The sequence below is a fragment of the Scomber japonicus genome, chromosome 21 (genome assembly GCF_027409825.1).
Source record: "Scomber japonicus isolate fScoJap1 chromosome 21, fScoJap1.pri, whole genome shotgun sequence".
In the NCBI taxonomy this organism is placed as follows: Eukaryota; Metazoa; Chordata; class Actinopteri; order Scombriformes; family Scombridae; genus Scomber; species Scomber japonicus.
In genome coordinates this window covers 12,753,777-12,774,631 of record NC_070598.1, presented here as the reverse complement: position 1 = coordinate 12,774,631, position 20,855 = coordinate 12,753,777, and the positions used below count along the sequence as shown (strand labels likewise).

Genomic DNA, 20,855 nt, shown 5'->3' with positions numbered 1-20,855 from the left:
TTTGATGCCAGATTTGTAATTGCGGGTTATGTCTTGCTTTGGAGCCCCTGTGGAGCATCCAGGGGCGCAGCAGCCAAGCTCTGATTGTAATACCTCGCACACGTTTCCCCTCAAACACCCCTTTTGTCCCCCAGAGTTGAACTCCCGCATACACAGCGAGGAAGTTTGCCCACAATATCTGTCGCACGGATGGTTGTGCGGATTGTACGCTTTCATAGTGGTCTCATTGTGCCCGCACTGCATTCTGGGGCTCCGTGTGACACCTGCAGCCTAGGTAAAACGGGAGGCGGTGAATACCCCGCAGCATCCGAGACGCTCAGGTCGGATTTCTGCGCTTTTTTTTTTTTTTTTGCTTTTTTTTCCAAAGGAAGCGACAGCGGGGGTTTCCTCTCTCCATCGTTTCTATGCCTGAGGTATTGTTGCATATCGCCTCTCCGGAGCTAAACGGGACAGTGCTATGAGGACTCTCTCCAAAAGTAAAACTTGCGAAGTGTACTGCGTATCCGGGCATGGACACCCAGGCTGCTCCGCTGCACAGGTAAGCCATCACTGCAGGTGCTTTTCATCACGCGTAAAAGTCTGTGGCAAATAGGACTTCGCTCATCCCAGAAACGATGTTATCACTTTATTCTAGCTTTACTGCGAAAATATTGTTTATCTAAAATTTGCAAACTTTTTTATGATACCAGAAGCGTGCATATTAACCGTTTAAATCCAGACATCAATGCTTCATCTTGATGATAAAATCCGTCTCTATGGTTATGTGGGTCTCTTTTTCATGAATGTCAGGGTAAGACATTTGATTGAGTGCTGACACCGCAGAGCTGGGCCGTGGGAAAGTAGACCACCCCCCCCCACCCTCAGCTTTGTCTCCCCCTCCGGGGAATCCTGCCAACCCCTTAAATGTTTTAGTAGAGGATCCTTTCAGCCCAAAGATGTTCTTAGTAAATCAGCGTCTGCTCAGGCATAAAATCTAATTCTCATTGATCTTTTTGGCACATAGGCTGTCTTTTCTTTTGAACTCCTCTGCTGTGGCCATAATAACAATAAGAAGCAACTTGAGCACAGACATAAAGGGCAATATGATATTTGAGTCATGTCCCTGTCTCTGGAAGGGAGAGGGGGAGCTCAAGGAGCCCACCCAATGTCTGAGCCCCCCCACGAAGCCTGAGGATCCTGCAGAGCAGAGGGAGGAGAGCGGTCGAGGTCCAGCCTGTGGGTACTGGAGGAGATGGATGTTAGGTCTCCTGCCTTTCTTTCCCTTCACTGCAGCCGTTGCACTGACAGTCCACTACTTAACATGTGAGTGCAGATCTGCTTTGGTCTTGTAGCCTTTTCTTTGTCTTCTCCTGTCCCTTAAAATGTTTATATTTTTTAACTTAAACCTTAAGTCACACAGTGCACCTGTCTCAGATCTCTTCCTCCTCCTCCTCCCCAGCTCTGCCCTCCTCAGTGTTCTTCCTCGGTGGCAGCGTGGAGTTCTCAAACCTGAACTTCTCTTCAGAGCTGACTGACTCCACCTCCCCTCAGTTCCGCCTGCAGGCTCAGGCTTTGAACCATTATGTAAGTGGGACAGTTGACTTGTCCACTGCTTCACTGACACTTGAGTGCCAAGTCACCTTCCCTGCTTAAGGACCAAGCCGATCTTGTTGCACTAAGCAGGCCACTAGTCTTTAATGCTGCGTTTTCAAAACACTGCTGGCCTTTTTCTCCTTTAAACTCTCCTTTCCTGTTGTCTTATTCATTTACTTTGTTTTCTTATCAGCTTTGTCCTTCCTCTCTCTCTCTCTGTTTTTTTTCTGCACACCACTTTCCTCTCTTCTGTCTCTCTTTCTGTCTCTCTTGTGGTGTTAAATGTAAAGCTGAAACAGGAGCTGGGCACTGGGTGTGTGTGCGAGTTCCCAAGACCCCCAGGGACAGGGCCCTTTCTGGGGCTGAGGACAAACCCGGCATTTGTGAGCCCAGCAAGGCCCAGGCAGCAAGAGTGAGAGGAAGAGCAGGCCTTCAATAAAAACATTGTCTGTGTAGCTTTCACACAATCAGCCGCTCTGTGCGCTGTAGAGGAGGAGAACCTCAGATTGATGCTGGGGTTGAGGGGGAGAGACAGGGCAGTAGGGCAAGCTGGGATGACAGGAGGACTGGGGGATGGATAGAGATATGAGAGGGGGGATTTGGATTTGGAAATTCCCAAAATGTTCCTGTAGTAAGCTGTGAGGATGAGTTAGCAGGCTTGTTAAGTGGTCATACTACCTGCGCTGCCATCTGTTCATTAAAGAACAGGTGAACCAGAGGCCGGGAGCCCATACCACTCAGGGTCCCACCTCTACAAGGCCTGCAGGTAAAGACACAATGGAGCTTTGTACTGCTCAAAGTCAACATACTGTACACACATGCAGAGTCTGATACACACACACACAGGATCAACGCTTTTGTTGAAATCAAGCAGGTGTGTTCACATGTGTCACTTATACTGGAAAAGTGACCTCACTTGCAACGCTGTGGTGTCACACCTACTGTTGTGAGTACAATATCTGGTCAACCCTCTTTTTTGTTTTTCCTTTTCATCTTTTTAAAACAGTTCTCTGAACTCTACGAGTCGTCCCCGTGGAGGTCTTACTACCTGCGCTCAGGAGTTACTGCCTTCAGGTAAGCTGCACTGACATTAATATCTCTTTATTTTATTTTATTATCAGTAGATTTTCTTTCGTTATCCATTGAAAAATTAATATCTTGCATTATCCTTACTAACATCAGTTTATTTTAGTATCGGTATATTTATTAGTTTGTCACAGTGACATTGTACCAATACTAACTTGATTATTTATATTACTTATACATACATATTATTATATTTCATTTATTTAATTTTATTTAATTATCTATTTTATTATTATTTACACATATAAAGAAAATGCATTACAAATATGAATGGGTGGATTATAAGACAATGGACTCCTGGGCATGGACGCTTCCCCCACCTGTACCTTAACAGAGTTTACAGCACACTATAAAAGTATCATGATGGTTTATTTTGTGTGACATCTTCAAAGTGCATGTTTAAGTTATTTCTTCAGTTTTTCGGTAGGCTCTGTTATTAACATGAGTGATGAAATCTTTTGACTAAACGACAGGAAATGCAAAGTTAATAACAGCGACTTCAAATACAGGCTCTGGCCTAGGCGCCCTTAGTCCTTGGGGTCCTGGCCCTTGGCTCAGTAGGCCCTTTCTGTAACCCACCCATGACTATATGCTCAGCTTTAAACACACTCTGATGTCAAAGCCACATTGTAAACACTTCGTGTGACAGTGAAGGAGCAGAGGGTCTCAATGTTTTCTACTGGAGTAAATTCTCTGCCCCGGACGATGTTGCCATGGCAATCCGGAGGTCCAGCCCAGAGAGACTGCAGCGCAGACTTCCTGGCAGCACCAAGGTGTTGCGGGGCAGCCGCAACGAGCAGCGCTACTACATGGAGCAAGATGATGACATGCTCCACCTGCTGGGTAAAGGCTCTCACTGTTGCACACATACAAATGAATGAACACACACATATGTATCCTGTACTGGAAATGTGGAAATACAAATAAATAAGAGTTGAAAAAGCTGAAAAGTGTGTGTGTGCGCGCTTGTGTGCATGTGCGTGTAGGTTTGGACCCTGATGACTTTGAATCAGATGAAAAATCAGGCAAGATTAAGAATCCAAATAGCATCCAGAGCGGGAAGTGGCAGCTCGGTTTCCAAGGTAAGGAGAGTGCTTTTCTGACTGCACTATAACATCTTCAGTCATGTTTTAAGATACATTTCCAAATAAAATGTTGGTTTCAGCTTCTAATATGTAATGCTTAAATGTGTTTCTTTGTCATACATAGATAAACTGAAAATGTTTGGGTTTTGTACTGTTGTTAAGACCTTTGACTCTGGGAAAGTTTATTCAAACAAAATGATTAATCAACCAATAGTAAAAATTATCTGCAAATTATTATATCAATAATAGAAATAATTGTTAGCTGCAGCCCTAGTGCTCTTTCCAGGGCCTTGTCTGCCTTGAAAAAAAGTCTGCTGAACTTCATCCATGATGATTGAAGACAAATTAAAGAGAAAAAAAACAAATACACAGTCTTCCATACAGGTCACTGTCTGGTTTGTTAACAGAGGTCTTGTTGCAGTCTCAGTTTATTTTGGCTTTGCTTCCAGTCTCACCAGAGCTCAGTCCATTTTATCACTCGTAATGAGGTAATGTCTTTTGGAAGAATTGCGTTTTCTTTGTCTCACATCTGAATGGGCTTCCTTATGTGATTCACTGTCAGTTTAACATCAATACATATTTCCCTCATTTCCTCTCTCTAGCAATGTCCTTTGACCTCTACGCCAAATATGGAAACAACCGCACCCTGAGCCTTGTGAGTCCCAAAAAGCCTTATTACCAGTGGCGTCTACGCGTGCCATCAGGTCATGTGGTTCGGCTGGTCATTCTCACCCTTCATGGCGCCACACCAGGAAGCTGCACCGCTCACAAGCTCTCAGCCTACGACTTCCTGCTTCCTTTACAGAATAAGATCATTGCCAGGTAAAGACATTTTATGGTCCAAAGTAATTTTGCACAAGGTGTCAACTCCTGCTCTATTGTCTATGTGCGTGTTAGAAAAGGGGTAACTGTCTTAAATGAATGCTAATCCTGGATATTTGTACCTGTCTCAGGTGGTGTGGGCTGCCCATTTCGGGCTCATCCCCCGTCATGAAGCTGACATCCTCTGGGAATGTCATGTTAGTCACCTTCTCCTTCAGCAGACAGAGGGACGGCGCAATCTTCAAAGCATACTTTCAGGCCATTCCAAAAGCAGGTTTGAATGCTCTCACAAGCACACTGAACCACTTACTGTACTGTCCAGTTTTTGCAAAGGTCATGTCATATGCTTGTATTCATGCCACTGTTGGAGAGTGACTCTTTTACTCTGATTAACACGTGTAAAACTGTGTATTTTGGACATTGAAACATTATCTATGCCGCTATCTCCCCCTGCAGGATGTGGAGGGTCAATTTCTTCCTGGAATGGCTCTATTTCCTCACCCTACTACCCCTCTTACTACCCTCCTAATGTAGACTGCACCTGGACCCTACGGGTGAGTCATGTGTGTCTGTGTGTGAGAAACAGAGAACTAAGAAAAAGAGGGCGGGGGTCTGAAAATTAAAGGGTGAATCAACCTTTTTGCTATCCGGCCAGTCTACATTCCAGCATGTGAACTCTCTTTAGTCATCTTCTTTTATTTTATCAGGCACCGTTGCCTGGATACCTGATCTCCATGACGATCGTGACGATGGATATTCAAGAGTCATCGTCATCGGACGACTGCGAGAAAGACTGGCTGGACATTGGAGGGGTCAAGTGAGTAATGAAGCTGGACTGTGACCAGACAGCTGTGTGTGAATTAAAGGTAAAAATCCGTATGTGCTCCTCTGTATGCAGACTCTGTAACCCGGTGTCAGACAGCAGCAAAAAGCGGGTCTACTCCTCTCCTCTCTCCCTCCACTTCCACTCCGATGAATCTCTCACTCACAAGGGCTTCTACTTACTCTACCGAGTCTTCTCTCCTGAGGGCAGTAAGTTAAAATCTCATGTTTTCATTCCACAGTACTGACTTTCAAAAGCACTCAACTCATACTGTAATCTGACTGGACAGAGAAGCCCTTTTTGCCTCTTAAAACAAATATTCAAAGTAATATCAAGTATCAAAGTATCAAATAAATACACTTTCTGGTTATCTCCAGCCTGTCCTCGTCAGTTTCGCTGTGGAGATGGACGCTGTATCCCTCTGAGGAAAGTGTGTGATGGAGTCAAAGACTGCTCAGATGGACGGGATGAGGCTAAATGCTGTAAGTCTGTTGTCTGAAGACACTGTAAGGCACTGTGCATTTGACTTTAGCTACCTAGACACATTTTTTATATGTAAAGCGTTACCGCTTTATTCATTAAATTGACTGAATATTAATCAGGATCAATTTTGAGAGATTTTTTCATAATTTAAATAATTTATTAAACTACAAAATTTAACTAGTTTCAGCTTCTAAAATGAACATGCTGGTTTTCTTTTTTATAGCTTTGTAAATTTGATATATTTGAATTTTGGACTGCTCGTTGACAAAACCAGCAATTTAATCTTGAAAAATGGGAAATTTGAAATGACATGAAAAAGTAATACTCAACAGATCGATTAAAACTGAAAGCAAAACTATAATTTCATTCCTTTGTGCTTTTTAGATATTTATTTTTCTTTTAGCTGGCTGTGTAATAGATAAAACATGGACTTTGAACTAGACTCAGATTTGTGTACATGTTTATGTTTGTTTGTGCGTGTTTGCACGTATGTGTACAACATGTAGCATCCTGCAGGCCGGGGGAAGTGCTGTGTGGGAATGGACAATGTAAGCCTCAAAGCAGCCAGTGTGTGAGCCAGAGCTCCTGTGCAGAGAGCAGTGAAGAGGGCACTTGTGGTGAGTAGACTGTCACCATGGTAACACATTTATATTTGTATGTGTGTGTTTTAGTTATTGAAGCATACATGTGTGTTTTTCAGGAGGTAAATGTTACCATGTGTGCCCCAACAAAGTGTGTTTGCCAAAGTCTTCAGTGTGTGATGGTGTCATCGACTGCAAAGACCGCAGTGATGAACTAAACTGCACCAGATCGTGTGAGTGTTTGAGACATTATCGATGTCACTAACTGAATTTGTTGTATTTATAACTATTTTTATATAAGCATTCATTCTCTTTAGACCTTAAAGGCTGCTCCTCATCCACCTACAAATGTGCTAATGGAAAGTGTGTGAGCAAGGTCAACCCAGAGTGTGATGGGGTCAAAGACTGCTTTGATGGCTCTGATGAACTGCGCTGTGGTAAGCACACACATTCACCAAGCTCAACCTTCCACTCCTGCATTGACCTAAATGTAGTTTTTCTCCTCTCAGGCTGTGGCACCAGGCCCAGGAAGCGTACTAAGATAGTGGGCGGCTCTGATGCTGCAGCAGGATCATGGCCATGGCAGGTCAGCCTCCAGATGGATCGTTACGGCCACGTCTGCGGTGCCACGCTGGTCTCCAACCGTTGGCTCATTTCTGCAGCACACTGCTTCCAGGACTCAGATGCTATTAAGTGAGAATTATTCCTGAAAAACACTTTTGATAATAGACAGAAACCTGCTCATGTGTTTCTACTGCGTTCATGCATGTTGTGTCTGCAGATATTCTGATACTCGTGCATGGCGGGCCCACATGGGAATGCGCATGATGACCACAGGGAACAATGGAGCAGCTACCAGACCGATCCGCCGGATCCTTCTCCATCCGCAGTACGACCAGTTCACCTCGGACTATGACATCGCCCTCCTCGAGCTCAGTGCTCCCGTTTTCTTCAGCGACTTGGTGCAGCCCGTGTGCGTCCCCGCCTCCTCACACACCTTCACCACCGGGACCAGCTGCTATGTCACAGGTTGGGGTGTTCTCATGGAGGACGGTAAGAGCTAATGAAACTGAAGAGCTAGATTACAAAAAGCTTTATTGCAACACAGCATTTTTCACACATTTTGAAAGTAACAGGGATGTTGGTGAAATAAAGACATGCATCAAACCAACACCCCAATATGTTTCAGTTTCTTTATGTCTTATTACAGGTGAGCTGGCCTCTCGCTTACAGGAGGCCTCAGTGAAGATAATTAACAGGAACACCTGCAACAAGCTGTATGATGACGCTGTTACTCCCCGAATGCTGTGTGCCGGGAACCTGCAGGGTGGTGTGGATGCCTGCCAGGTGTGTGTGTGTGTGTGTGTGTGTGTGTGTGTGTGTGTAAATTCACCGTTAACATGTACTCTCAGGGTTGCTGCAAGATAATAAAAAAAACAAAAAATAAGCTTTTAGTCATTACCACAGAAGATGGTGTGGTTACAGCTTTCCTAATGAAGTTCACTTTAAGTTACACTTTCTACATTTACCTTTATTCTTTGCTAAACCTCAACAGATCATGTCTGCATAAAAAAATTGAGTCGCACTTATCATGCTGAGTTGCTCACATTCAATGTCTCAATTCATTTCTGTCTGTATGTCTGCAATTAAACTTTAGCTGCTCTGTAAATATTTTGGCATGGCATCATATTATCTATGTTTACCCTCTCCTTGTCAACATGTATTGCCGTGCATGTCTTTGACCACAGGGGGACTCAGGAGGTCCGCTAGTGTGTCTGGAGCGTGGCAGACGGTGGTTTCTGGCAGGAATTGTGAGCTGGGGTGAGGGCTGCGCGAGGCAGAATCGCCCTGGCGTCTACACACAGGTGGTCAAGTTCACTGACTGGATCCATCAGCAGACTAAAGGACAGGTGTGACTGAACACCTGAACACCAGACAGACATGAACAAAAGTGAATGCAGATCTAACAAAAAGGATGAAGGATTCAGACCTGAAGTCCTTGTTCAGAGTAGAGGATGATAACATGGCAACACATTCAGTTTTTGGCAGTGGACCCATTTGAACGCAACGACAAGGGCATCATCCCATCTCCGTACCAACCAGCATCCCATCAGTCACAAAACACTGACACTGGTTTTGTTGACATACACAGAAAATTTAGAACTTGACCTGATTATTAAATTAACTTTTTGGTCGCTGTGCATGAATTATATGATTTAGTTGGAACACCTCAAATGTATTACAACAAACCCCAATATAATACAAGATTTGCTTTAGTCTTGGAAATAAAAACATTCACTTTGGTTAAGCTAACCGGCTGCGGGCAGTAACTTTACTTTTCAGATATGAAAGTGGTATCCATCTTCTAATCTAACTCTGTGCAAGAGAACAAATAAGCCTGTTTCCCCAAAAATGTCTAATTATTGCTTTGTTAATATCATAGAGAACAACTTATGTTGACATCAAGCGACGCTAAAGATCAGCCAGACGGTCAGACAGGTCAGTAAATTAACCACTTAAACCAGTTAATGCCAATACTTATAATGAATTTGTGTGTAAATGTGGACTATTACTTCCTATTTCCTCTGCATCTTCTCACTCTCTTTTTTCTGTAGTCAGACTGAAACTGTTTTTTTGAGGTGGATGCCAATGTTGGCATTTGAGAGTTTAAAAAACTAAAGGCAGATTTTTTATTCCATAAATTTGACAATAATCCCTTAAAATTGGTTATTAAAGATTTTTCACCACAATATAAACTGAGCAGGACATCGATGGTTGAAAAGTAAACTTGGAGACACTGTTTCCAAATTACATCAATCATTTCTTTGGCATCTCTATACTGCAATTTCTTGTGACATATCAGCCGACATGTACAACAACATCAATATATATTAAATTAGCTGATATCAATCTAAATTCATTTTCTCCCTTTAACCCAGCTACATTGTTCACCACACATATCAGATGTGCAGTCAAGCAAAGATCAGTTAAATAACCATGTATTGAATATGGAAACAGTTCTCTCCCCACAAGCATTTGTTTTTGCTCTCGTCTACATTCGTCCATGTACTGTACATGTGTGTTCATGACTCAGTTAATGTGTTTTAACAGTTGTTATTGTACTGTATGTTTGTGAGTTTGTATATCATGAGTCATAGTCCTGTGTTAAATATATTATTTTAAATGTAGCGGGGTGAAGAATCACTCAATAAGAGATGGGTAATATATTTTGCATTTCAGATTTACTGTAATAGTTTAATTTATCTTTATGGTGCATCCTTTGCTCTTTATATGTGCTGATCCATGAAGAAGTATCACATTCCTCTTTAAAACTATGACACAGGTTGATACTGAAATGAATACAATCATCATCTTATCTGTCCTAATACTACTGTTGGGAGGTGGGTGGTGGTGATGAAGCATAAAATACAGAGCTACTTCTGAGCTCAGAGAGAATACTTTTATCTCTTGCTTCCCCTCCTTCTCTTGTTCAGCTCACACCACCACCCAGTGGCCCATCTGCAATTCTGCACCATTGTCTCATTTATTTCTAGAGGGAATGATGCACCTTACACCCAAAGAACTTAACAACACTACTGTTTCCTCATTGTTAAATGATATAAAGTTATTTGCCTTTATATTAAAGACACAATTACCAACGCAGCAAATCCTGGCTTTGTTTCACACTCAACAAAATTGTTGTACTCAATGATGTTTATTATGATATATAATATATAGATAATGATTATATTATCTCTTATTATTATGTACAACTGTGACATTTGTCTTTTTCCCTTTTTTTCCCTTTTTTCCCTTTTCTTTTATTGTTTTTTATAAACCAAAGTTTGGGCTTGGAGCTTACAAACGTTTTTTATGCTTTTGTCTAAATGAGTTTAAGACATATGTACAGTGTAGTAATTCAGTAATTTATGTTATGTAATCTTTTAACAATTTGTGGTTATAAAGCAGGGTTTCCTAAGAAATTATTCACATATATACGCAGCAATCTTCATACTATAGTAAGATCATTATTTTTCTAGCTGTGGACTGTCTGGTAAGAACATGACTGTCAAATTGTTGAGGACACCACCCGGTCGTTTACCCCGGTGCCTACGTGCTATCCATCCCGTATAGCGACCCAGAGGACATAAGATTTAAGTGCAGAGTGGCCCTGCGCCCAAAGTCTCAGAAACTCAGTGAGGCGTAATTTTAGCCATCTCTAAAAATGTGATAGCCTCAGTTGATTGTTATTGGTCAGTTAAAGGCAATTTCATTCATAAATATGTTATTAAAAGTTAGTCAAGAAAACAACTCGACAACACTTAATTAACACCTCACTGGTCGATGGCTTGACCACTGGGGAAAACTACAGGGGATTACTGTTACGCGCCCTGGGTGTGTCAATGGACGTCACGGAAGCCCTCTATCCGGTGGCTGCACTGTGGGAACACTATAAATCCGCGCCACTATGAAACACGATGGGAAAAACTTGCACTGGAGTTCAAGCGTGGTGTTCTGTTGCGTGATCTCCCGCAGCTATCCTCAGGAAACATCTCCGTTCACTGGCAGTCAGCGCTGAGCGCCACAGCAGCCAAGTGAGCTGTGCTGTGTGTGCTTGTGTGTGTGTGTGAGTGTGTGTGTGTCTGTGTATGTAGTCTACCCCTGGAGGGGAGAAAACAACAGCAGGAATAAAACTTGTCCCATATTTTATATTTGAAACGCGCGCATTGCACCGGAGTCTGCAACATCATGAATATTCTCATCTGTCTGCTTTGTGGATTGTATGGCGTATCTGCGAAAGGTGAGTAACAGGTTCACTTTTGTTGATGTCGCACCGCTGCAGGGTGCAGAAAACACCTGATGTAAAGAGTTGGACTCAAGATCGTATATTAAATATCTTAGTTAGTTATTCAAAGTTCTTATTGAGTCATTGACGCGAGTACAGAGCGCAGCATGTTCGATGTAAACGAATGAAGAAACGAGACTGTACCAGTTGTGATCTAGAAAACTCACTTTTATTATAACTATTATTTTCCACACACTAAATGGTCCTTAGGGTCATAAGGCGCCCTAAGGATTTTCTAAAAGAGAGCAAACTCCATCACTGAGGCAGGACTTTGAGTCTTTTCTTTGCAAGAAAACAAAAGATGCACAAATCTGTCTTTCACTGTGGTGCCGCTGCTCTTTTAACGGCCAATTAAGTCAGTGGTGTGATCGTGTGTGTGAGGCTGTTCAGCTTGTAAACCTCTATTAACACCGAGTGCACTGAGGGAGATAAGCGCTATCCTGCTGGACACTTGTTTGGATTATGCGGACCTCTGTGGCCCGGCTCCTTGTGCGCTTGGCCCCGGTTGAATGGACACACGCAGGGCGTTGTTTCCTGAGACTGATGAGTTTGTCAAATGGAAGTTCTGATATAAATGAACGAAAGGTCATGACCAGCTGAGGGAAAATATCCAGTGAGCAGGAACCGAGGTTAATTTGTGCTTATTGCTAAAACAGTCAGCAGGTTGCTTTCATGCGCCCCTCAGATCTCCCTCCATTTTTGCAGAAGTGAAGAACTTCATATACTGAACGTACAGTGTCTTAATACAGACGAGCTCTTAAAAATTCTATCATTATATTAATTTATACAGTCTATCCTTTAATCAACTTTTATTCAACTCAGTTTCTAATAATTCTAATATTTCTAATGTGCACTTGGTACCCGTTTTGAATTTTTTTTCAATGAGATTTAAAGCATTTGGTATTTAATACTTGTATAAAATGTTTTAAATTAATATTTAAAAAAATATATATATTATGTTATGTTATTTATGTTTTAAACTATACAAATGATCATTAACTAGATCCTGCTTTGCTAAATCGACAACTAAGACATGACTGGAAACTACACTTGTTAGGCAAGATCTGAAGGCATTTTAAATTTCTATGTACATTTTCTATGTCATCCCTCATTCATATATATTTCAGAAACACATCCATTTTCAATTATCATAATTAGAGTGGACTTTGCTTCAGGTTTGATTAAGATGATAATAAAAGAAAATCTTGGAATTTTGATCAAAAAACATATTTAATTGAAAATCACCTAAATATGACCTAAAACATATATGACATAATTCAGTGACATATTAATCACTATATTTTGTGGTTGTTGTGTTGCCTGATCACAACAGGCTGCAGAAAGTTGATTGTTGCAATCATCTACAGGATGCAGTACAAATCAGTACCAAAAGGTCTTGAGGAGCATGTTTATCCCATATGTGCTTTAAGTGTTTCTTCCTAAATTCCTGTTAAGTCAGTGAGGGGGATTTTCCCAGTGTATACAGGTAATTGTGTGTGTGTGTGTGTGTGTGTGTGTGTGTGTGTGTGTGTGTGTGAGTGTGTGTGAGAGAGAGAGAGAGAGAATCTGCCACTAAAGATGGATGTTTCACATTCCCATGTGTAGAACCAAAAAACATTATCTTTGACATTGTTGTGGACGAGAGCTGCACTTAATTATTTGGAAATTGAGGTTTTAGACACTCTGCAGCTTGTTAAAAAGTCCCAAAATACCTTTGAGGAGATTACTAACTTCCCCTCTTTCTTCTTTCACTCTGCCATGTGTGTGTGTGTGTTTGTGTATATTTGTGTGTATGTGTGTGTTTCTTGCTTACTCACACACACTGTGAAATCCAAGGAAATAGTATAGGAAGTGCTAGCCGTGTGAGTAATGCTAGAACTGTTCAATGGGGCATCCACTGGGAACAATGATGCTGGCAATGAATGGTAATAATGGACTTTAGTGATAAACTTACTTGCTCCCGAACAAGTGATTTAACTAGTCACACAGCAGTAACCTCACTGTGTTATGGAGAGTGTGTTGTTCACTCTATAAGGAGCAATCACATTGAAGGACGGACTTCCCTGAATGATGTTTCCGCTGTTGTTTGGAGGAAGGAAGGGTGGACAGTCTTTATCTCTCATTAATAAACCTCAGCGGTGGAGTGGAGAAATGTCTTTATTTGATAAACAAGAGGGACACTGCTTACGCATTTCCACACAAGTTGTCAAGTGGCCTGAGCAAGGAGATGCGAGAAGGATCACAGATACTTTGTCCTGGATGGTGGACGTGCTCTGCAACTGGAAACCGGGACCAAGACCAGTTCTGTAGTCAGTTAAGAGTTTAGTCTGGGGTGGCAGAGCTTACAGGAACTGTCCAAACTATTTATTGGTTGTAAAGTGTTTTGTCTTCCAGGATTTCCTTTTAAAAATGGTCCCATTTCAGCAAGTGTACACCCTCCACAAGACTTATGACAAGCTGACCTTGACCTCTAACCTCACTGGAGAGCACTAATTAATAAAAGAGTCCACATGTGGTTAAAAAATAAGACATTAGACAACTTCTCCCACAGCATGATAAAGCTGTTAATCAAGTGATGAGATGTTGCCTCCACTCATCTTTTCTCCTACCTCTGCAGATAAAGAGCCAAAGGGGAAGTACAGTGTTCCAATACTGGATGTGAAAACCCAGCAACTGGTTCTGGATGCCAACCAGACACTGCTGCTCAACTGCAGGTGAGTTTCAGGTAGATAGGTCTGAGGCAGAAAACCCTAATTTGGAACTGAGATGGGACCATGGTTCACACCGTTACATGAAATTAAATCATCCACTGGGACACCAAATTCTTATAGAAACAAGAAGCATTTTTTCAGCAGAGAATGTTTCTATTTTCAGGTTGAACTCAGTACAGCTGAAGGTTTATGGGGAGAAGAACTTCATCTTAAAGCGACATTAAGCATCAATTATATGGACAGGGATTAAGTCTTGTCCTAGTTTTTCAACTGATATTTTCACAGAATCTTGTCTTTAGTCTCAGAGTAGTCTTAATCTCTGTCTGGGAAACTGGACCTAAGATGTCTTCAAAAGGCCAATTATTGTATTGTTCTTTTTTTAATGACAGAACAGTGCAGCAAAGGTTCATCAAAACCAGGTCAGCGGTGTCTTAGAATTTGAGTTTTCTTTCTCATTTTCCATTTACAACACAAAAACATCACAAAATCAAAAAGGAGAAACCGAAACATAAAGAATGTGAGTTTAAAAGAAAGAAATTTAAATATCTGGAAACATATTTTGATGAGGTTTTAGGTGTTACACCTTCATATGTTAAAACAATCATTAGCTAAAAGGTGTTTTGATGTTCAAGTGTAATCTTTCAACCCTCCTGTACCTGATGACCAGGGGTCGCTGGGAGCTGACTTGGGGGTTCCCAGCAGGCTTGGCCAGAGATCAGGTGCAAGTGGAGGAGTCACGCTGTGGGAGGACAAAACAGCAATACTGCAGCCGTGTGACCATCAATCGCGCACAGGCCCTGCACACCGGCCAGTTCCGCTGCCGGTACCGACACCGTACCCGAAAACAGACCTCTGTTTATGTATATGTCACAGGTAAGACACTGGTCGAAGAGCATCACTTAGATAATTTCTTTATTCCTGCTTTGTTTCTCTCTCTAGTTGTCCTGCACACTCACTCCCACTCCTGGAGGAACCCCTCACTCCCTCAACCCCTGCATGCTTATTGTTTATATCCCCAGGTTAAACAGGATGTAGTGGGTGCTAAATACAGACCAATGCCAGAGAGCCAATTATATCTAAACACAGTTTGTCCCAGCGACACATCCTTCTTGATGACTCTGGCACAGATTCACCCCCCCCCCCCCCTCACCTCCCCTGCCTCTCTTTTCCCAGCCCGGGTCTACCTCCCTGTCGTCTATATTTAAATCCTTTTTTTTTTTACTTTCATTTACGTGCTACCTCGAGGCCAGGAATAGCCCAGCTGCTGAAAGGCTCAGGCCTGGGCAGAGTTTCCCAGGGCATCAGCCTTATCTGCTTTGCTCAGCCTTGCTTGAAGCATCCTGTGCTTGGGGGAGGAGGGGAAGGGCTTGAAGGGGGTGTGCTGGGAGGGGATGTTGCTGTGTCTCTACAAGGTAGCGGCGGGGAGGTATATGTGTGTGTCTGTGTGTGTGTGTAGGTGTAGCTGTGAAGGATAAGAAGAAGGCCAGTAGCTCAGTAGTATCCAGGGGCAGAGGAGGCACAATGTCTGCCCAGGCAGCTCCTCCCTGTCCTGGAGGGGGGCAGTGTGTGCAGAGGGGGGTGTCGCTGTCCAAGAACGGAGCTGGGCTGGAGGCCAGGGTCACAGGGCATGCTACTGTTTGGCCAACAGGACCCTCGGGGGCCATCAATCGCTCAGGTCGCCATGTCCATTAAGCATCAGACTTGGCCTGCGGCTCTGCTCAGACGTTGCCTCCTCCCTGAGCCCTCAATATGAAATCAAAGCAAGAGAAGGAAGCCCTCAGTCCACTAGTCCTTGGGGTACTTTTGTTCGAATGTTCAGAGATTTGCTTTCCTTGAATAACACCCTACAGTAACAAACAATACACTGAGCAACACCCACACCTTTCAATGGCACAGAAATATTACAGTAGTCAAGCAGGGAGGAGAAAGCTCAGAGAGGCCGTTTGATTGCCTCTAAACAATCTGTATGTTTATTGTTGACTTACAGTCATTTGCTCAATGGCTATTCAATAAATGGGTGTGTGTATGTTTAGGAGTGTGTGTATGTTTGTTTTTGTTTGTTGCTGAGATTGATACTTGCAAGCGTGTTTGTTTGTGTGTTTGCAGAGCAGCAGTTGATTGTTTTCTTGGTTTCCTATGTGTGCATGAATCTAAAGGTTCAGTCCGCTCAAAATGACCTAAATAAGGGATTATTTTCTTACTTTAAGGGTTGATTCACAAGAGTTAGATGCCCCCAATTAACACTGACATATTTTTTTCTTGGTGTAATCATTTCTCCTGTTCATACTCGCCATCAGAAGATCCCTTCATAATGCACTTTCAGTGTAAGTGATTGGGGACAAAATCCACAGCTCTCCCTGAGTGCAAAAATTCCCTCTTTTTGTTTCTATGCGTCTACTGCAGCTGAACAGGAACACGCCGGAAATTATCCACTTTATTTGACTTACACAGATGGCAGAAGCCTCATATTATCATTGGAAAAACTTTTAAATACCTTTTTTGTGTCGCATTACTTACATTTTAAGCATTTTTGGAGGGGATCTTCTAATGGTCAGTATGAACAGGAGGGAATGATTACAGCAAGCAAAACCTGTTCCAATGTTCATATCGGCATTTGACTGTTCTTACTTGAATAATTGTGAACCTGTCCTTTAATTCTTGTAGTATCTAGCCATGCAAATAGTTTTGGGGGGCTTATTTGACCATAGATTTGTAGATTCACTACATGGAGTCAAGTCAATTCACACATCACAAATTTGCCTTAAAGGGCTTTACAAGTCATGCACCCTCTGTTGTCAAATATCTCCCAAAAATCCCTTTGACATGTAAAAAAAGAAGAAACCTCAAGAAGAGCAACAGTGGAGGATGCACAGACTAACCAAAATCCACTATGGAGACAACATTTTGGCTCCAGATTACAAACATATCGAATATAGATCTGGGAATACATCAAGCAATTTACAGGTGTTGCCAAAAGTTCAACTGCTTAACAGCTGCACCTCTTTTCCAAAATTGTCCCTGTGAAAAATGTAACCGGGCTTACTCTTTACAAAGAATATTTTTAGATTTTTATTTATTTAATATTAATATTTGCATTTTTAAGGTTAGTTAGTTGGACAGAACAGGATATTTAAAGATGTCACTATGTTGATAAAATAGTTTCACTTTCACTAGTTGGCATAGAGACAAATATTTTAAAGTAAAACTGAAACTATGTGTTTGGCTGGATAAAACTCATTGTGAGAAACTATGTTTTTTGTTATCTGATTGAACCAAGCCCTTGAACTTGACACATGGTTTCATATTCCCATTTTCATGTGATATTGATGTGAAAGAAAGACATGCTTATTATCTGTACCATATGTTTCCCTGACCGCAGTGTTTGGGTTTCAGACAGCCAGCAGCCATTTGTGGAACATCCGACTATGAGCCCAGATGTGTTGTACATGAAGGAAAGGCAGCCGCTGGTCATCCCCTGCAGGGTCACCCACCCTAATGTCACCACCACGCTTGTCAAGGTCAGTGCAGAAAGTAGAAATGATCAGTCAAGCATGCATGTAGTGAATGTATCTACACACTTACTGTACATCACACTGACATTTTCCACCCAATCACACCACTCACATTCTCTGCACCTCATCACTTGTCCCACTCAGTTTTTTCCATCAGTGGCTCACATATGCTCACATATGCACACAATGCACCGTCCCGTTATTTCTCCTTCTCTGGATCATTCGCCACATTGTTCTTATCTTGGCAGCCATTACTCTGTGGCGAGTGTGTCCGTTTGTTTGTGTCCGTCTGCGGATATGTGTGAAAGTGTGTGCGGATGTGTTTGTGAGTGTCGGTGCTTGAGTGTTGAGTGAGGGGGAGAGCGAACAGCCTTACTAAGTGCAAAGACGAGCATTTGGAGTGCTTGCTGTCTGTGTGTGTTCATGTTGATGTATCAGTGCGCTGGTCCGCAAATGAAACTAAACTATGCCCGTCTGCTCACGCCTTCAAGAAGACCAGTCAATGATGCCTCTCTTTTTACGGGTTTTTTCCGATCAAACGGCGCCCACTCCGTCCTGTTGGATTCTTTTTTGTTTGTTTTTTACCCCTGGAGACAGGACATGGGGTCTGGAGTGCCCTGTTGGCTCCCTGCCAGCACCACTTCCCACATCTCACCCTCCACCTCTTGTAGTAGCAATCTTGGCTGCCAACTTCCCCCTGATGCTTTAAACAGCTGGCTTGCCTGGAGGAGGAAGCAGAAGCAGCTACTGTTGGCCTCAACAGATCAAAGTACAGTCCGATCTCTTTAATCAGGAGTGCTGATCATTAATATGGTGGCTTGTGCGTCATTGTAGGATGCTTTTTGTGATCTAACTACAGTAGAGTATTTGTCAAGTATACAGTAGGCTCTGGTGAATAATGCATGAATCCATAATATAGATGAAAATCTTACAAATGAAAAGCTTACATAACTCTAGTTAACTAACATGAGTGATTTTCTTCAACTTTAACTTAAAAGCTATTCCAGAGTTTATGACATGACATAATTTACCATCACTAATAATTGACCTAAAAATTTAAGAGGGAACAAAAAATGTGGATCCAGGAAGAGCAAAAACAGCACTTGGACAAACCACGCCTTGTATGTCATCGTATTTCTCCAAACATTGAATCAGATCCTAAAACAGACATGAATGGACCACACACACAAGCACACACATGCTTTTGTCCTCCTCACAAAATGCCTGGAACCACTAAGGTAATTAGCCTAAAAATAGCTCTCCTCCTCTTCCTTCATCTCCTGCTCACTCCTCTCACCCCTCTTGCCCTCCGTTGGCTAGTTTGATTCAGGAATCTTCTTGCGGTCACAGGCCTCTGGAGTGTTTTTTTCCTGGAAGGATTTTGCACTTTGCCTGGAACTTTGATGCGACTCTTCTCAGCGGGAACAATACCCAGGTGGCCCAGCTCTCTCGCTTCTAGCTGTGAAAGTGACCTGGAGGTCCCGGAGGTCCCGGAGGTCTGGGACGACGGTGTTGACCTGGGGTTCTTGTACAAATGTCTATATCCTGTAGTAACAGGATGCAAGGAGATGGACTGGAGTCACGTTTCTCATATCCTGACTCCTCTGGATCCTTTCATTTCTCCTCCTGCCTCCATCTCCACCACCGCCCCCTACTCTCGCCTTGCCTCCTCATCTTTGGTTGGTAGATGGGGGTAAGATGGGCAGAAAGGGCACTGAGGGCACTGAGGGCACTCGGATGTGGCCTCAGTGAGTTTTGAAGGTGGGAAGAGTGAGGAGCTGCTTAACAGGAACAAGAGGGACAGAGGAGGAACTTATTGGCGTCTGTAAGGGTCACCTCACTCTGGGATGGGGGATATCAGCCAATTCACACTGGGGGTGCAGGATAAGGGGGATGTGCGTTTGTGTGTGTGGTGGTGGTGGTGGTGGTGATGGGGGGGGGGGGTCCACCTGTTCCCTTGAGAGAGGGTGGGAGGCTTCCACTGTGTCACAAAAACTCTAGTAAACATTTCCTTGAGTCTGCCTCGAAGAAAACAACAAGGTTACACAGTTACACAAGAGTCCATGTCAAGGTAGCCAAGAAACCAGATTACAAAACCAATTTACTCATCTTGCTCTCTATTGTTGGCATCAGCCGGAGGTTTTTTGTCTGACCAAAAAAATGCATTTGAACCCTTTTGTTAAAAGCAAACAAAAATGACGACCAAAAGAAGCTTTATTTTAGTTCAAATCCAATTCTACAAATGACACAGTTACATGGGCACAGTTTTGTCAAACACTGAACACCTTTGATGATACTCTGCCTCCAATTTGACAGTCACTAGTAGATTGTGCATCAGATGCCTTCTCAATATTTGGCTCCAATACTCAGCTTGAAAAACTGTTGGTTCATCATTCATCATTTGAAGAATGTTCCCAAATTCCCTTCTGCATTACAGCAGCAGTGACTAGGAAATTCTAAAACAGAGCTGTAGTCCAGTGCGTGAGTCAGACTTCAGCCACAACAATATGGTCTTAAGACTTAAGATTTAAAAGCAAAAACTTTGAAGTCTCCAGTTTCAATCTGGTTGAATCTCTGAAAAATTAAGGCAGTGATAGACGCAGCATGCAGGTCTATGAAAATAACTAGACCTGTAGCCTACATTAGAAGGACTTAACCTCAGGTAAAAGAAAAAATCAAATTATTATTATCATTATATTAGGCCTTCTTAAGATTCAGAAACGCAATGGCAGTCTGTCAGCCTGTCCATTAGTCACTGACTTTGGTATACTGATGGATTGACTGCCAGGATCGTCATGAAGGTCAAGATATCCAGAGGATGAATCCTACAGATGTGGGTGGTCCTCTGATTTTTCTAGTGCCACCATGAGGTTTATATTTACTGATTTTAGTGAAATATCTCAACAAAGGGTTGATGGATTGGCATGAAATTAGGAACAGGCATCATTGGTCTCTATAAAGTTTTAGTGTCTTTCATTCTACCACCATCATCAGGTCAAAATATGTCTATTTGCCCAAAATTTGTGTATCTATCTAATACCTTACAGCTTCATAGAGCCTCTATCATGGTTGTATACTCTTAGTCTTCTTTATAAATACTTTTCTCTTGACTTGGAATTGCCCCTAAGGACTGAAGAGTCACCATGGACTTGGTACCAAAGACTTAAAAATCACTCTGGCCTCAATACATGTTTGTACTGACACTGAGAAGCTGAGTAATGTTTTTGTCAAGATTGCAAAATGTATTTTTGTCCTCTGGCATTGATACAAATGACATATGCGAATGTTTCCTCTTGTGTATTTTTGTTTCTTGTTCTTTGCTCACCAGTGATGT

At 42.4% G+C, this 20,855-nt stretch overlaps 2 protein-coding genes across 2 annotated transcripts in view; both read left to right on the top strand.

The window, feature by feature from the left end:
* Nucleotides 1–418: 418 nt before the first annotated feature.
* LOC128382413 (suppressor of tumorigenicity 14 protein) lies at nucleotides 419–8,368 on the top strand. The gene is made up of 19 exons (XM_053342401.1): nucleotides 419–538; nucleotides 1,116–1,302; nucleotides 1,439–1,563; nucleotides 2,579–2,646; nucleotides 3,308–3,501; nucleotides 3,645–3,740; nucleotides 4,346–4,565; nucleotides 4,697–4,839; nucleotides 5,022–5,119; nucleotides 5,273–5,382; nucleotides 5,464–5,597; nucleotides 5,766–5,870; nucleotides 6,378–6,488; nucleotides 6,572–6,685; nucleotides 6,770–6,889; nucleotides 6,962–7,145; nucleotides 7,234–7,505; nucleotides 7,663–7,799; nucleotides 8,201–8,368. Exons 1-19 carry the CDS (start codon nucleotides 458–460, stop codon nucleotides 8,366–8,368), a joined length of 2,667 nt encoding a protein of 888 aa, XP_053198376.1. The 5' UTR covers nucleotides 419–457.
* A 2,584-nt stretch (nucleotides 8,369–10,952) lies between these two features.
* flt1 (fms related receptor tyrosine kinase 1) overlaps nucleotides 10,953–20,855 on the top strand; it is a 30,768-nt gene continuing 20,865 nt past the window's right edge. Inside the window, exons 1-4 of the mRNA XM_053342457.1 lie at nucleotides 10,953–11,253; nucleotides 13,916–14,012; nucleotides 14,677–14,882; nucleotides 17,403–17,527. Coding sequence (XP_053198432.1) covers nucleotides 11,202–11,253; nucleotides 13,916–14,012; nucleotides 14,677–14,882; nucleotides 17,403–17,527 — 480 coding nt within the window. The 5' untranslated portion in view covers nucleotides 10,953–11,201. The remainder of the gene's footprint in view (nucleotides 11,254–13,915; nucleotides 14,013–14,676; nucleotides 14,883–17,402; nucleotides 17,528–20,855) is intronic.

Bases quoted from the DNA above. Each gene is read 5' to 3' on its own strand.
- LOC128382413 (XM_053342401.1), top strand. From the start codon at position 458: ATGAGGACTCTCTCCAAAAGTAAAACTTGCGAAGTGTACTGCGTATCC. The intron at 5,871-6,377 runs GTAAGTCTGTTG...TACAACATGTAG, and splicing joins ACGGGATGAGGCTAAATGCT to CATCCTGCAGGCCGGGGGAA. The intron at 6,890-6,961 runs GTAAGCACACAC...TTCTCCTCTCAG, and splicing joins CTCTGATGAACTGCGCTGTG to GCTGTGGCACCAGGCCCAGG.